Source organism: Falco rusticolus, chromosome 8 (assembly GCF_015220075.1).
Source record: "Falco rusticolus isolate bFalRus1 chromosome 8, bFalRus1.pri, whole genome shotgun sequence".
Classification (NCBI taxonomy): Eukaryota; Metazoa; Chordata; class Aves; order Falconiformes; family Falconidae; genus Falco; species Falco rusticolus.
In genome coordinates this window covers 13,245,711-13,263,484 of record NC_051194.1, presented here as the reverse complement: position 1 = coordinate 13,263,484, position 17,774 = coordinate 13,245,711, and the positions used below count along the sequence as shown (strand labels likewise).

The 17,774-nt window shown below is 40.4% G+C and overlaps 1 protein-coding gene across 1 annotated transcript in view; it reads left to right on the top strand.

The window, feature by feature from the left end:
- The window catches only part of ATP10B (ATPase phospholipid transporting 10B (putative)), a 62,091-nt gene that overhangs the window by 24,465 nt on the left and 19,852 nt on the right, over positions 1-17,774 (top strand). Inside the window, exons 6-12 of the mRNA XM_037398622.1 lie at positions 648-754; positions 4,376-4,507; positions 6,977-7,104; positions 8,243-8,495; positions 9,388-9,623; positions 16,457-16,636; positions 17,182-17,767. Of these exons, the coding sequence (XP_037254519.1) occupies positions 648-754; positions 4,376-4,507; positions 6,977-7,104; positions 8,243-8,495; positions 9,388-9,623; positions 16,457-16,636; positions 17,182-17,767 (1,622 nt within the window). The remainder of the gene's footprint in view (positions 1-647; positions 755-4,375; positions 4,508-6,976; positions 7,105-8,242; positions 8,496-9,387; positions 9,624-16,456; positions 16,637-17,181; positions 17,768-17,774) is intronic.

The window sequence follows — 17,774 nt, the reverse complement described above, 5'->3', positions numbered from 1 at the left end:
CTCGGGAGGAACCTACCAGAGTATATAATAAAAACTGTGAGCAAAAGTAGTTTTATGCTTTCATTTTCAGAGGCAACTAATGAATTGCCTGCCTCATGGAACACTGAGCTAATAATTTCCATTAAGTTTTCATTGGTCTGTTCTGCTGTGCGATGGGACGTCTTCAGCCAGAATGAAGTGTCTTCCATCCAGCGTGAGTGAGGAAACTGTTCGAGTGAACTGAAGTGTGCAGAGACAAGAAGCCCTTTGGTGGCTTGACAGAGAGACAGGCTCCTGCAGGGTGCAGGTGTATTCATCTGAATCTCTACCAGCAGGCAAACCCTGCTTAGCTTTCTAAAATAATTTCATCTGAACGAAGTCGCATAATGTATCTTGGCTTCTGAATCTGCCAGAGAAGGTGCCAAGTGAAAGCCAAACTTGCTTTTTACTGACATCGTGAAACACACACCATGCAAGTGGTCGTTAAAAGAGATTCTTGAACTTCTCTGTAGCTTCTTACTGGAGTCTTTATTGAAGCTGAGGGAAATACAAGGAAAACAGGGTTTTCACAGTTGCTTGATTTTAACTTGAAAGAGACATGCACACAAAAATTTATTTTAATGCTGTATTAGAACAGCAAAAGGCATTATTTATTTTCTTTCTTCTAGGGAGCAGCCAAATCATGAACGGGTTGGTTTTAACATTGAAAGCCTCTTGCTTCGTGGATGTACAATCAGAAACACTGAGGCTGCAATAGGAATTGTTATATATGCAGGTAAGATGTACTTTCTATATCTAGGTAAACATAGAATTTCTCTGTAAATATCTTTAAGTGTAGTCTAATATTGCACCACAATTTCACACTTTTTTTTAAGAACTTTTTTTTAAAGAACTGGTAGTGCATGGGAAAATGACATAACTTTTTTAAAGTAAAGGTATTACTTATCCAACTCCAAAACCAGTAAGTCCTGTGCTGGGTCTCTGGAAAGTGACACTATCCTTGTGTATGTCAAGTGTCGTGTTGTCTTTGTAATATCTTGCAAAAATATCCAGACAAGTGAAAAATTGCGAAGGTGAGTTTAACTCTCAGCTCTGCAGTTCTGATTATAGTACTAATTCCATCTGGCATAAAATCTACATGGCTGCCCTTAGGGAGGTCTCGCGGGCTCCTCGGGGTAGAAACTGGTGCAGCTGAAGATATAACAAGCAAAAAAAAAATGAAAAAATATAAATCACAAAGCCAAGCTCTGCCAGTGCCAGCACACAGGAGGCAGTGAGAACAGCAGCTGGAGGTGACAGAAGGGGCAGCCGCAGCGCAGGTTTGTGCTGACATAGACATAGTGTGTCCATGCAACCGTGAATTTCATGCAGCAGAGACATGAACTAAGCAAGACAGTGTCAGTGCCCAGATCAAATGCAGCGGTGCCAGGTTCAGCAGTGGGTCAGTTCAGCTTTATCTCAGCATCTTTTACTGTTGGAGTGCTACCACTGTTTCTGCTCAGTGAGAAAGATTTATCAATGGCTTTTCCAGCTTTGCCCTCTTTTGCTTCAGCTAGAGTGTATCAGCCAGCCTTTTTATTTGTAGATTAAATAAAAGTAAATTTAAATACAACAATTAATCCTGTTATTGGTTATTCTTATCTTTCCTGTAGAGTCATGTCACCTGTTTTATGTCTAATCAGCAGCAAGGGGTTCAGGGCTGATCCACCCAAAAGAAAAGAGAAGTCACCATCTTTGCAAAAGTCATTTAGTTTAGATTAATCTCCACAATCCAGGTTATTATACCTGACAACTGACTGGTTTATGTCACTACCGCAGAAGTAGACTCTAAATGTCTGTAGCTCCATATGTTTCCAAAGTAGCTTTCGCTTGGTGGGTCTTTCGTTGCCTGTCCCTCTGAATACCCCATGTAAGGATGGTGCACACCAGCCAGAGGAGAGCCAGAGCCAAACTCATCACTCATTTTTTTGAAGTAACTACTATATAAAAATCTCTGTAGGGATCATTCCCTGTGGAATTGGAGTAACTTGTCTTCCCTTCTCCTATTTTTTATTGGGAGATTTTTTAGGATTAGGATTCCTATTTTTCTTCTCTTTAGTCAGTATTTCCCAGTACGTTCCTTTGCCCACCAGCACAGATCCTAATGTGGATCTCTGTAATGCTGCTTAAGCTGCTAGTAGCAAAGGTTGGAGTTTTAAAGTTGTTCTCCAGATATGGTGTCTTCAATCTGAGTAAGTCTTCAACTCAGTTTCAAACTGACATCTTATTGTTAATGTCAGCATAAAAGTTCATTTTTTTATTCTAAAATTAGACTCACTTGAGATGGTATCAGCTTAAATTCTATGGTTCTTTGAAACTGATTATAGTCTGGCTTGTAATTACGGTCTGTGACCTTTTCTGAACAATAAAGATCAGTCACATAGTAAGATGGCACACTGTCCATTTTTGTAACTTTGTTACTCCTTGAACTTTGTAATGGAAGCCTTTGTCAGGAGTACAGCCATCACTTAATGGGATTGTTAGCCTGTGCAGGTCTCGTTTGACCCAAATATGATTATACTTTTCATGGCTACCCAAAAGTTTCTGCACAAAGCAATAGCACTAATGCACAAAAACCTCCTTCCCGAGCAACAGCCAGTGTAGTTTCCTCATGGTGACAGAGACAGCAGCAAGAATTAAATGCTTATATTAAAGTACCGGAATAAAGTTCTAGAGAAGTCCATCAGCATCTAGAAATAGAGAGACTGGTAGTAGTGGGGTGGTAGATGAGGTGCTGTGTTGCATAGTTTATTCCTCTTATTTCTGATATTCTATTTCTTGCGAGGGGATCTCTGTATGACAGATGCGTCCTTTTCCTGTTGGTCAGCTGAAGGGAATGATAGGCTGATATTTGGAAAGAAACCTCTTCCCATTTTCTTCCTGAAATAAATTCATCAACATTTCTTTAAGGGTTTTCTGGGAGGGATTAAAGGCTTTTGTCTTGTTTTGTTTTCAACACAAAACATTCCATTAACCCTGACATGAAAGAAAAGTGAGGAACAAGGCTCCCACAGCTGCTGGAGGACCAAGCGTGGGCAGCAGTGCCCTCCTCTGCTGTGTAGCTCGGCCGTTAGAGCGTTTGTCCACCAAAGGGAAGGCATGGGGTTTGTTCTCAGTTCTGCCTGTATGGAGCAAACATACATCTCCTGCTTCACAAGTTGTACCCTGAGTACCTGACTCTGTGGAACGAGTGAGTACTTACATAGACATGAGTTGGAAAGGAAGGAGCGCTGGTAGTATAAACTGGTCCCACTGACATAGCTCCAGGTTGTGTAAATAATTACATATTCACTGGAATAGGAAGTCAGGAGTCCCAGCTCTTGGGTGAATGTCCTGAACATAAGGCTGGAGAGTAATTTTCTCTCTTGCTTTCCTCCTCAATTAATAACCTTTGATGTAAACCTGGAATGAATCCAGCAGGCATGATTGAATCACACCTAACTTTCAGCTTTTGGTTCAAATCACTCCCCTAGAGGAACCAAAAATGTAGCTTGGAAAACAGTCCCTCTCACACTCATCACGCACATACAAATGAAAACTAAATACAAGTCTGCAGGGTTTGTATTTTCAGGGAAAAGGACTGTAGAAATAAACAAAAGATTCCATTTCATATAGCAACAGATGGTATCCAGATATCCCAATTGTGGAGCCACAGTTTAGATAACATTAATAGAACAGAAAACCAATTTCTGCTTCTTGGCTTTTTACAGCACTTCTCTTTTTCCATCACAAATATACCAGCTCAATTCTAATTCAGCAAGTTTTAAGGGTTGGGGTTTCTTTATTTCTTGTCCTACCGTTTTCTTAGCACTTTACAACCACATAGCAAAAAACTTAGTAACATTAGCGTCTTTCACTGCTGGATCTGACATGTTGGAGTTTATTTAAGTTAATACATGAAATGTGTTTAGTGGCTTTTAAATAGCTGCTGAAAAATACTCAAATGTAGGTTTCACAAATCTGTATAGCACCTAATCAAGTTGCTTGTAAAATACAGAAGTAAAATATTATTGTTCTTTTTCTTTTTATTCTCACATATTCAACAGATTTGGCTGTTCAATATTTATATAAACCTTTTGATCCTCCTGAATCTGCTGTCTTTGGGAGAGTAAAATGTATATGACAGCTGCAATCTGTAACGTACTAGAGGTCTGTAAACCTCTAGATTTAGTCTCTGATCTATTCTGCTATTCAATGAAATGAGAAGATGGGCAACAACATTACTAAATTAATCTAGAGTTAAAGTAACATTAGTCATGAGCATCCTGCTCTCATTTTTTGAGAGAAATACTTTAAATTAAAAAATCAAACTACAGAATATTACATAAACATGATGATATTTGTTTGTGTTTTGCAGGTCATGAAACTAAAGCCATGCTAAATAACAATGGTCCTCGTTACAAGCGCAGCAAGATAGAGCGACAGATGAATATGGATATTTTCTTATGTGTGGGCCTCCTGTTTGTGATGTGTCTTGTTGGAGCCGTAGGTATGAATCACCAACAAAAATCTTTTTCTGTTTCATTGCTTTTTTCTAAATGGTTGTTACAACTGATTTTATAGACACGAGTGAGATCAGATCTAGAGCTGAATGCTCTTGGGGTCTTTAGGCTCCTCAGCCTTTCCAATAGACAAGTTAAAATGGCAAATCTGAGCAATTCAGTTGGAAGAAAACTCATCCATGGCCATAAATATTTCAGTTAAGATCCATCTCCACTGTCGTAAAATATGTGTAAAGCAAGCAAGTGAAAGCCATAGGGTTAATGCATCATAGGGATCGGTACTTGCCAACTGAAGTCTGCTTCCTGAGTAGATGTTTGCTCCTTGTGTCTAACAACAAAGGTAAAATGATGAAGCTTTACCTTCATTTCAGTAACACCTTCCCCTAATATGTTCAGGAGCATATGTTCAGAGCTAGCCAATCTACAACCCATTAGCTGCACATGGCTAATTCATCCAGTTTACAGCCTCCACAGCTATCTTCCTTCTGAAAAGCCCCTTTACAGCAGGCTGTGAGATGGATTAATTGTTTAGGTAGGAATAGCCTGCATTTTTCTGGGATCCTTGCGAGGAAGCACACTTGAATATAGTTAACTGGGGTTAGCGGATCGATTGCTAATCTCAAAAACATCATCTTCACTGCATGTAGGCACCTGCTTGCCTTCCAGCTCTGATTGCAATCTGTCCCAGGAAGGACAGGATTAATAGGATCTCATAATCCTGAGGAAAGGGCCAAATTTTAAGCCTGCTGACTTTTGAACGGGTCACGGCTTTAAAGAGATAACAGAGGCTCCCATAAGCGCTTTGTGTTCAAAGCCCCTTTTCTTTTTAATCGGTTCCATATTGGTAATAACTTGCTTAGTGCTACTGCTCTGATTTAGTTTTGTAGTGACAAAGTCAAACCCTGTGGCCCTGTCAAGTTTTCCTGAACCCGCTCTGGAGGCATACGTTGTGACACACCAGACAGCCATCAGTGTAATACCATTAGAAATCAGGTTCATCCAGAAAAGATGAACAGTTGAACGGACTTGATTGCTTTTTTAATTTTACTGCTTCATGTTGCAGTGGGCTTTTTTGGCATAGAAACAGGATTTCAGCTTGACAGCTGAGCTCTGTGTGATGGAGAGAGGGACTTTATTTTCATTGTTCCCTGGCTGCTGTCATGTAGATTTAGAGACTTGTCTTTGTCTGGTGTGTAGGGACCCTTGAGTAATAAAGTCCTTTAATTTAAGGTTTAAAGTGGTCTCAAATGAAAAAAAATCAGCACTTAAAAAACAGTTTATCTGCTCAGGTTTAAAAAATATAAAACGTTTGTTGTCTTAAGTGAAACATAAACCAGTAACTAGCCTATTAGCTCAAAGTGTCCGGTAGCTCTACCATGAGCTACCATTTTTGCCTTGCAACCTTGCCTGAATGTAGAGTTCTAGGAAGAAATATCACTGCTGGATTGGTTATCAGGATTTTTCTTGCACCCAGTGAAAAACAGGAGTAAGAAGTGGCTTGTGGAGCATAGATGTCCTTGCTCAGATGTGATTGTGGTCTCTAGCAGCCAGAAGATATTGCTGAAATAATTTGAATTCCTTTGGCAGTATTTTAGTAGGCTGGTGTTGCAAAACAACTGCTTGCTTAACTGATGCTAATAGAAGTTTTATCAGAGCTGGACACACAGAGTGGAATAAGAGAAGGTTTTGCATCTGGAGCGATGGTGCTGTGAGGGCGGCTGAATGGTTTGTCCTAGCTGTGTGTGAAGTTTCTGATGCTGTAAATCTAGTAACGTCCTTGAGCAAAGTTTGTTTCGGTAAGGGCTGTATGAAAGGTGGTAAAGTAATCATGATGGGATGTTGTTAAGTCCTGAGGCTTTATTGTAGCAGTGCAATGATATCTACTGATACATAAGACACAGGGGAAAAAGCAGTTCGGGGGTATGACTTAATTGAAGGGATTGTAAAAATGAGCTGCCCAGGCTGAATTATAGGGGGTTTGTCAACCCTAACAAAGACAGATTGAAATCAGGAATCGTCAGGAAGGATAAGAAAGATTTCAGTTTGTCTATATAAAAGTTATAAGGTTTCTCTCTAATAGAAAGAGGAAAGGGAGTCTTCATCACTGAGGATTTTTAAAGACAGGTCATAGAGATGGAGTCCTCCAGCAGCAAGACATGGAATGAGGAAAGGTCTATGCAGACCCCAGAGCCCTGGGGGACACCTGCTGAAGGGGAGGTGAATAAAAATATCCATGACCACTTGTTTTTTACTAGCATATCAATTACATGCACGTGCTACAGAGCTCTGCATATACTTTGCAATCTTCAATAGTTTTACAGCATTGCTTGAGGACTGTTGCTTTGGAAATGTTCTTGCTTTTTAATTATCATAGCAGTCCGTATCTGCACATTTCAGAAGCTTTGTTGATTACCTTACTGCTCAACGTATTTCAATATCATATATCATTCCTACAGGGCATGGCATTTGGACTGGAAACTTTTCAGAGCATCCGCCTTATGATGTCCCAGATGAGAACGGCAATTTTCTGTCTCCCATTCTTGGTGGTTTCTACATGTTCTTGACAATGATAATCCTGTTGCAGGTAAAAGACAAAAACCTCTATTACCTCCAAGGAAGAAGCTATTCAAAACTGAGCATAATCGCTAATGGACAATTAATATCAACTAATAGCTGTGCAGTACCTTCTTAATCCTGTTTGAAAATATTGTTAGGAGTGTGTCAAATCATCCAAGTATGAAATAATGTATCTTCTCTTTCTTTTTTTTACCCCTTTCTAACTGCAGATTTTTCTTTCGTGCTGTTGAAACCCCACAAGGATATAGATAGGAAGGACATGTATCTTTAAATAACTCCAGAATCTCTAGCATATGCAACAAAGAGGATGTTTATATCCAAATGTCAGCTTTTTTTTTCCCTGCCTATGTCCAGAATTCCAAAATAAGAATGCCTCTTAACATCCCAGAAAAACAGTGAAACAGAAATTGTCATATTTGCCAGTGGGGAATAATAACTAGGTATGGTTCAGCTGGTTTAGGAAAGAAGCTAAATTAGAAGTAGGATGCTTGTATATCTGTGTCTGATTAAGCCTAATGGGGAGAGAATATTTTATGGGATGAGGGGAAAAAAATCACATTTACTTTTCAGATTTCTTGATGTAACTGCTGAGATTTAAGTGGACAGAATTTCTTTAATATGAATGAAACATAAAGATAACTTTCAGAGCTGCTCAGAGATTCCTTGGGGGATTATTCTTCATTACTGAAACAGAATATTTGTGCATCTTAAGAATTCATTATTATTTCAGGTCAGGGAAGCTAGTGGGTGGGAAGAGTTGCGTGCAAAGTAATTGATCGTGAAACTTTTTTACGTCAAGAGTTAGTCTGTGCTAGTGCAATCTTTCAGTTTCAGGAGGGTAAGAGCCAGCATGCTTCTTAGTTCAGAAAATATGCCTTGTATGAGCATCCTCTGAAAGACCCATCTTTGCATTTCATATTCCAGGGATTCTGTATTAAATTTGTCACTTGTTGTCTCTGTTTATCCTTTGCCATTGTGTGCAGGATTTTTTTTTCTCTCTTGAACCATTATTATTCAATCCTGCAATATGTCTCTAGGAAGGACCGTTTCTCTGGAGATCGTTAGGATACCTGTGCTAGGACGTTGCTGACAGAAGGCATTAAGGCTTGTTTCACTCCTCAATGAGAATTTAAACTCTCTTTCAGGTTTTAATCCCCATTTCTCTTTATGTGTCCATTGAGTTAGTCAAGTTGGGCCAAGTCTTCTTAATTCACAACGACATTGACCTGTATGATGAAGTGGCAGATTTGCCCATACAGTGCCGTGCCCTAAATATTACTGAAGATCTCGGACAAATCCAGTATATCTTCTCAGACAAAACTGGGACACTAACAGAAAACAAAATGGTATTCCGGCGCTGTACTGTTGATGGAATTGAGTTTTCTCATCAAGAAAATGGTGAGAGACCCTTTTCTACACTTGCTTTTCTCTCTGAGCAATTAGATGTTAATTTAAATATTACTGTTTAAATCTACCGAGCCCTCTGACTGAATGCAGAGCTTTGTGGGTTTGTCTCCACTTTGGGGGGGACTCCTGTTCCAGAGATTCAGAAAAGTGAAGGTGTTTCAAATGATTCAGAAGTCAGATGGGAAAGGTTTTCCAGTCCCCTCTGCAGGTATCTCAGGCTTTGCCCTGCGTTCAATACCCACTGAAGCGTGCAGAGAACATTTTCTCTTTTATTTCTAAATGAATGCCAGCCAACCATTTATAAGATCACAGACTGAGTTTAGATAGTAATTAAACACAGTGGGTCCAAAAGTAATTACCATAGTCTTCTGTGTGATATGAAAGGTAGAGCTACAGGTTTCTGTGAGCTGACCCGAGCTGCAGTCTCTCAGCATGGGGTGCTCCGAACCTGGTGGGCTGACTCAGGCCCATTCTTGGTCGCTACTTTCTCTCTCCACATAGTGCAAAGGATTTCATTAAGCTGGCAAGCAGCTTCCAAAAAGACGTTTGTGCTATGTGACAGTAAGCATTAGCAAATTTGTGAATTACCATATTTCACTCCCCTGTTCCGGTCAACTGCAAAATGCAGCTAAAGAGACCGGCCATTAGCAGAAGTCCATAAAAGTGACTGATTGCTTTGAAAACACGTTTTTGTTTTCTTGCAATAATAAACATTGGAGAGTTGGAGTTGCCAGAAACTGAAGCGAATAGTGAAGTTTTTCTGGTGCTGGCTTTTGAGATGTTTTGGCTTTGGTTTGTTTCCATTTTTTAACCACCAAGGAATTCCTCCTGTGCAATGCAAAAACCAGACTAAGAGGTAAGGTTCCATGTTCTCCTTTCACAGCCAGGCGCCTGGAAACCCACAAAGAGTTGGATTTAGATGATGAGGACTTTGCAAAACTTCAACACTTCACTCTTCCTCCCATGAATATTGAGAGATCAGCCACCTATAAGCAGAGGACCATGAGACCTTTAAGGAGGTGCCAGAGTGCCAGGGCTCATTTTCAGGGGCATACAAGGAACAGATCTTTTGGCCGTTGTGACAGCAACCAGTCCCAAGTGGCATTCAGCAGCACCATTGTGAGTACGAACAGGCTGAGCTAGCACGTTTTAAGTTCTTCTTTCTGTTTTATTTTGTGATGGGAAGGCAAGAGGTGGACAGCAGAAATCCAAGCCCTGGTGAAGCTGAGAGAGAGAAGGGGGAGATGGAGCACTGGGGTCCTTGCTTGGGTGTGGGCTGCATTCGGGGGCTGCTGGGGAGGGTTTGGGGACCTGGCACCTCGAGTCAGACGGCAGCAGAAGGGGGGGGGGGGGCACAACAGTGAGTTTTTGTGATGGTTGCTTGATAGGAGGAAAAGGCAATTTTGAATTTGGGGTCCGAGCATGTGTCAAAAGACAAATATTGCATTTTTCAAGGCGGGGGGGAAGCAGGACTTCTCACAGAGATAATAGAAATTAAGCTAAAAGGGCTTATCAGGTTAAGGTGTTAAATCCTGAAAGATGCTGAAGAACTTTGTCTTCCTTCAGTAGCTGGGTGGCGTCTGCATCACCTGGAGTGCTGACTTGGAGGTACATGTTCACTTCTTTGCAGTTCAAGGAAAATCTTAGACTGCTGAATTTTAGAACTGAAACTTCCCAAAATCTGACATGACCTAATTGAAGTCAGACTGTTCTTTTCTTGAAAGTTTTTCAAGAGGTATTTCAGACAAGGCTTTTATGGACTCTAGGATAAGTCGAACATTTTCAAAATTAGAATTCTGATTGAAATTAAATGCCTGAAAAACCTTACCAAATCTTGATTTAAATATATATATATATATATATAAAATAAATACAGAGTTCTCTGAACTTTATTTTCTGCAGTTTTTCTTCTTGGCACAATTTTTGACTTGCTCACATTTTTTTGGAGGATGTAAATTTAAGTTTGTTATAAGGCCCTACTTGCTTCATTCAGTTCCTCTGTCACGTAGTGGTATCTGTCAGTACTGCTTCTGCTCTTGGAATATGTGGGTTTGGTCAGTTGTTATCCTAGTATTTTCCAGCCCAGACCTCATGGGATGTTGAGAACCTCTCCGTGGGTTCTTGAGAACCCATGGGTCATGAATTTTGAGAACGTCTTACGGGTCGTGACTTTTGAAGTGTGGAAAAGGAATTTCTTGCCAGTACATTTCCCCAGTTATGTTTTTTACTGCCAGGCCTCTTCATTTTCTTCTATAAATAAACTGCCATGTTTGTGGGTTTTTTTCCCCCACCGTAAAAGCAACATCAAACATCTCCTTTGTAGAGGAAAATTAAGCTGCCTTAGCTGCTAATAGGTATCAATATATCTGGATAAGTTGTTTAACCTGTATGACAAATATGAAGATGTAGTAAAAATGGAGACACCTAGATATTGCCCAGAGCCTGTCCGGTATGTTGATATCCTTCAAATGATGCATAGTAGTATCTTTCTTTACCAGCTAAGCCAATTCCCTATTAATAAAACTTTCTGTGTCTCTATGGCTCCCGCCCCTGGGAACTTCCATCACTTCGGATGCATTTGTACTCTGCTACAAATCTGGACCATCTTGAGTATTCCAGTCATGCAGACAGTATCATGGGCCTGAATGTGTCTCAATAGTCAAAGTTCCTTAAGAAAAATCTATCTTTGAACAATGTGTGAGAAAAGACACAATGACTGCTATCTAACTTAATTAGTTTAAGACTTGCGGGGCACTTCTAGATGAATGGCTGTGCTAAAATAGAAGCATTGAGGTATTCAGTGGCAGGCAATAATTGTTGAGCACAGTATTCTCCACAAAATTGTGAGACTACACTTCTTCAGATCAACAAAATGCAAGAGGAAGAAAAAAAACAACCTGCTTTATGTAAATGTAAAGTCCAAAGGCCAGTACCTGGCATTGTACAATTTGTTGTTATTGGCTTTTTTCTTAGTAAGAGTCACTTTTCCAAGGGTTGATGTGCCAGCCGCATGAAAACTATTTGTGAAAACTGGTAGCCTGAGGTAACAGTAAAATTGAAGAACTTTGCACTGCTGAGAAGACACAGTGGTTTTTGGGTAAGGGTTAGCACAGCATCTGCTATGAGCACCTGCATGTCGGAACTGTTGCCAAGAAAAGCATTTTAAAGTAAGGGGTTAACTTAACAGTATCCTACAAAATGTAGAGTTTAATTGGAAAGTAACTGTGCCAAACAAAAGAGAACCATTTACAAACATCAAATTTATATGTGAATAGCTTTTAAAGGGAAATTATCTATGCAGTGATCACAAAATTTACTTGCTCTCACTCAGCCTTGCAGGAATCCATGATAAGCAGGTTGCATATGGTATTTTAAGTGCATTTCTACAGTGGTAACCGATTGTGCCTGTGAATCAGCATGTTTGAACTTTGTCTCAGTATTCTGAGCAGATCTGCAATTAGGAAGCTCTGCAGCTATAGAATGTATTTCAGCCCGCCTGTTAGGGAGAGTGTTCTCTGCTTGACAAGTTTTGATGTTTTGCTGAAATCCAAGAAGCTCTTATCAATTAACATGTTCATTTCAGTGTGTCTCTGAGATAGAGATGAGGATGATGGGGTTTTCATGGCATTTGATAAAGTTAATTAAACCAGAGCCTGCAGATCCTAGAAGAATAACTACATTTATTCCTTGCCTTTTCTGAAGTAAAAGTAAAACGGGTATGACGCAGAGCCCGACTCCTGTGGTTTTGCTCTTTCCAGTATTTTTGTCTACAGTCTTCACGGTCCATGGCAGTTTGTGGAGCCTCGTTACATACAATTTATGCACTTCATCAGAAATGATGCATCCTATGTCCACTTGCAGCTTCAAAAAAAGCAATGGCAAGGTCCATCCAGTGGGAAGGAACTTGACAAAGTCTTAAACAACTGAAAAGCAAATTCCTAGCTTATTGTCAGCAACCACACTTATTGCTGCTCTTACTAAACATAAACACAAAGCGACAGAGATCTACCTGTTAACAGTTACACTTGCAAAATTAGAGACTGAGCTGAACAGAACTGTCTGACCACAAATTCAAGCTATTCTGAAAACTTACAGTTGAGAATTGCTGCCAAGTCTACAAGTGTTTATATTGATACCATAAAAACGTGCAATGTCTGTGTACACCTTAGGGTTTATGTGGAATGGAAAGGAAAGGAGAATGGTGTAGTCATTGCTTCAGAAATCTCCTAGGATGTCTGAGAGAGAGAAACACAGTGACTGATGTATTCATTTCATAAACATTTATGAGAAATCTGGAGGTAGACAGACATCCCAGAATTACAGAAAGGTTGAGAGGGAAAGGGACCTCCAGAGGTCACCTGGTCCAACCCCCCTGCTCACCAGCAGCCAGTTGCCCAGGATCAGGTTCAGATGATTTTTTAATATCTCCAAGGATGGAAGCTTCATAGCCTCTCTGGGCAACCTGGGCCAGTGCTCGGCCACTCTCGCAGTAAGAGTTTCCTGATGTTCAGATGGAACTTCCTGTGTTTCAGTTTGTGCCTGTTGTCGCTTGTCCTGTCACTGGGCACCACTGAAAGAGCCTGGTCCATCCTTTTAGCATGTCCCTTCAGGTACTTATATAAATTTATGACATTCTCCTTCAACCTTCTCTTCTCTGAGCTGAACAGTTGTGGCGCCCTCAGCCTTCCCTCATATGAGAGATGCTCCAGTACCTTGATCATATTTGTGACCCTTTTTTGGACTCCTCCTTTGGTACCCGGAAGACCAGAACTGAGCGCAGTACTGCAGGTGTGGTCTCACCAGTGCTGAGTAGAGGGGTAGGTTCACCTCCCTTGACCTTCTGGCAATGCTTTGTCTAATGCAGCCCAAGGATACCATTAGCCCTCAGCTGCAAGGGCACGCTGCTGGCTCATGTTCAACTCAGTGTCCACCAGGACCCCCAGGTCCTTTTCTACCAAGCTGCTTTCAAGCTGGGTAGTCCTCAGCATGTATCGGTGTTTGGAGTTATTCTTCCCCGGTGCAGGACTTTGTACTTCTCCTTGTCGAACTTCATAAGGTTTCTGTCAGCCCATTTCTCCAGCTTGTTGAGGTCCCTCTGGACAGCGCCAACCGTCTGATGTGTCAGGCACTCCTCTAATGTTAAACAGGACTGGACCCAGTACTGATACTTGGGTTACACCACTTGTCACTGGCCTCCAACTAGACTTTGTGCTGCCGATCACCACCCCCTGGGTCTGGCCATTCAGCCAGTTTTCAGTCCACCTCACTGCCTGCTTACCCAGCCCGAACATCAACAGCTTGGTTATGAGGGTCTTATCGGGACGCTTTCAAAGCCCATACTGAAGTCCAGGTAGAAAATATCCACTGGTCATGGACATGTCCATATCTAAAGTATCTAATGCAACTGGAAAAAGAATGGAGTTACCTGTTCTGTCACAGCTTCTGTGGAAACAGAAACTGATTTTCATCCTGCCTGTCTTGCTCTCCAGAGAGACAGCCTTAGCCCAGCTAGAGGACACAATCTCATTTTAGAACCTCAAAGGTGTCATTGGCCAACTCACTGGTTTCTTTGTCTAACTCAGAAGGAGCCAATGCCAGTATACTTTATTATTCTGCTTCCTTATGGCTGCTGCAGCTTCTCAGAGGGAAAAATAAAATCATGTATTATAAAAAAACAGAGCTATGGTTGACAGAAGGACTTAAGGGAAATCAAAATGAGTATGAAAAATATGATAAGCAAATTTGGAACAAGACAGAGAATAAACATTTACTTTGTCTATCTTTAAGAGTTCTTATCATGACAGCACATTTCCTTCTGGATTTAATAATTCCAATAGCACTTTTCTATTATAATTTTGTGAAGATTTCAGTTATCCTACTGTCATTAGGTTTTAGTGCCATCAAGAAGAAATGCTATCAAATTAATGAAGAAATCTTAAAAACTGAATGACACTAACCATTTTATAACATCAGCATTTTCACTAACAACATTGCTAACATTGAAAAGGTGGTAAATTTAACTGATCATCATCATTAGTGCTGTTTAATTTTCTTTTTGTTTGGTTTTGTATATGTTCAGGTTGCTCAATGAGCAGACTTGTTTCTCTGAATTTTTTTGATCTCCTGAAATTCCATAAAACGTGAAAAAGTGAGAAAAAACTTTTCTGATAAATATGGATTTTTTTATTCTTTTGTTTTTAAAACTTGTCTCTGAGGCCACAATTGACGTGACAATTTTCTGTTTTTTCAGAGGAAACTTTTGAGTCCAGAAAGTTTCTGCTGCAGTGGAATATCCATTAGTGCATTGTCATTTTTGTCATGAACTAGTGTCAGATGATCTTAAAGGTCTTTTCCAACTTAAACAATTCTCTTATTCTGTGGAAAGAAATTGGGTGGGATGATGATGGATAGGAGAGGCTGAGATCCGTGTGTAATAATTTGTGGTTCATGGGATTCATTCTAATTGTGCCGGTGCATGAGGAAATTATATCAATAGTTGGGCAAATGGTGAGTGTCTAATCTTTCGTGTTTTGGCTTTATCATAATTCCCAACATAACTGTTTTGACAACTGTGTGTGCACGTGTTCCTCGTCAGAACTGTCCAGTTGAGCTGTTTGGGATTGTTACACGTACAAAGCACAGTACTGGCAGCAGACACCGGTACCCACAGGAACTGTCTGCTGCAGTGCAATATTGTGAAAGCATTTCTAAAGAACGACAGCTTTAACTTTTCAGCCTCTGAGTTTAAGAGACCTGAGAAGATAAGCAGAAAATCCAGCTTATTCTCAGTATGTATCAGTTTGCTAAAGAGAGGACCGCACCTATACTTCAAACATTTCCCCATACGTGAAATAAAAAGGCATGAAAAGGCTGAACCAGAGAAGCCAGAGCCTCGACAGCAGAGAAACTGCAAAACCTTGTTCTGTCTTCGGACTGCTGAAAAATGAGCAGTAGATTTATTTGCAATTATGAGGATGATTTAAGTACTGCTATTCACTTTAGCAAGCAGGAGTTACAATGCAACATATTCAGCTCAGCACAACAGAGCCGTGAAGGTGGATGCTTGACTTCTGCTGCATATTTAGGGAACTTAGGAGAACTGTGCCAGGTTGGAGGAGGAGAGGGCAATAGCTGAGATGAACTAGAAAGCAGCTAAATCACTCTTACAGTGCCATAAAGAAGGTATTGAAATGTGTTGGCTCACAGGAAGGTGTCTTTTAAATTTGAGAGTTCTTATTAAATATCGCCCTGAATTAAATCCAAACCAGGCTTTCCTAACAAGAAATTTCCATTAAAAGTAATACTCCCATAGCCCTACATCAAATTAAACTGTAGGTAAGTGACATCGTTAAGTAGTTTGGCTTGCAAATTCAGGCTTGATTAGAAAGAGTGTGGTAGTAAAATTACAATAACATTTCAGGAACAAATGAGGTATGTATGTATTTATTTATTTATTGTAAAAACTGAGGAAGAATAGTTTGAGACAGCTTCTCTTTCTGAGTGCAGAGCAGAATGACTCGGGGAAAAAAACATGATACTGCTGTAACTAAGCCTTAAGTACAATACATTCTCTGTTGAAATAACCATCAGCTCCCACACTGAAAGGGGAGAGCCCAAATCCAGTTCCATCTAAAATGCCCTTTAATTCAGTAGTCAGCAGTTTCAAAGTTGGGGGACACAGTATAGATTATTCTTGATTTCTGGTAGATCTCCAAAGAAATATAATTCTGAAATCATCTTCTGTTTCAAGATGCATCTCTTTCTAATTATCTAGTCAGGCAGCTTTTAGAAATTTCTCTTTTTTCCCTCGATTTTAAGTACAAAAGGTATTTACCTTACATAATTCTAGGTGTAAATTCAGCAAAAGGCAAGAAGTTGCTAACAAGTTGAGAGTTCTTCCTTGAGGACAAGGGTAAATGGGAATAATGCTCATGAAGTCATTTCTTTTCCAGGAAAAGGATGTGACTCCCGATAGCAGGCTGCTAAGACGAGTGAGAGAAGCTGCACTCCAGACTGAAAACCTTTCTCCGTTTATACATATGAAGACTTCCACGTCCTTTACTGACTTTTTTCTCGCCCTTGCCATCTGCAACACGGTCCTGGTCTCCACAGCTACCGAGCCAAGACAAAGGGTAATCTAAGTCTATGAGGAAAACTGATTATGCTTCCACTTAGCAACGTAGAGCAGCGTTTGGTGAAACCTGAAATGGTGAAAAATAGTTTGTTTGGGAGTTCTCCTCTAGCTCTTTTACCTTTTGTGCAATATCTGCTGTTTTCCTGTCTGTGTATATCCTTTTTAAGGATATTCTAAGCTATTCTGAGAATAGCTATGGCTACCACAGTGTTTACATTTTTTTCTTTTCGAGTTTATATATACTGTAAGAAATATGTTGAACAAACTGTGTTTTCTCTGACCTCCCAGGCCATTGACGGAACTACAAGGGGCTTGTTTCCATCTCTGGTTCAGAGGTAGAGATACAAATCAGCATCAAATTTGGGTGCCAACTTACCTATGACTCCTCTACTGAATTCCCCTACCACAGTCAAATAGGGAAAAATAAAAAGTTGCTTTTCTAGTTATATTCATTTAGATACAGAAAAACACACTGAAATTTTAAAAAGTAGCTAGTAGCTCACATTTATTTATTTTTAACCATGGGTTTTCTCATATTTCCAGGTCACAATCCCACCACCAATAAAACAGTCGGGAATCACCCTGGAGAAGATTCATCAGATATTTCAACGGCTAAAATTAGCAAGCCTTAGTCAGTCTTTTTCATCATCTCAGTCTAGTTCAGACCTAGGCACTAGCTTCAGTGCGAAGAACGCTGAGGAACATCTGGCTGCCTTGGGTTGCTGTGACAATGATGACAACTGCTGTGCCAGCAGCAGAGGCAGCGAGCTACAGGGCAAAGGCAGCACAGATACTGGGAGCGCTTCCTTGGATGAGGTTTTTCAATCTATGACTAGCAGTTCTTTGCCGACAGACTTTTGTTATGAGGCTGAGAGCCCAGACGAGGCAGCGCTTGTCTACGCTGCCCAGGCATATAGTTTTACTTTAGTGTCCCGAACTCCCGAACAGGTGACCGTACGATTGCCACAAGGCACGCTCCTGACTTTCGATATTCTCTACACTTTGGGATTTGATTCAGTGAGGAAAAGGATGTCTGTAGTGGTGAGACACCCTCTAACCAAGGAGATTGTTGTCTACACAAAAGGAGCTGACTCTGTTATAATGGACTTGCTGGAAGACTCTGCCAAAGGTAGTTA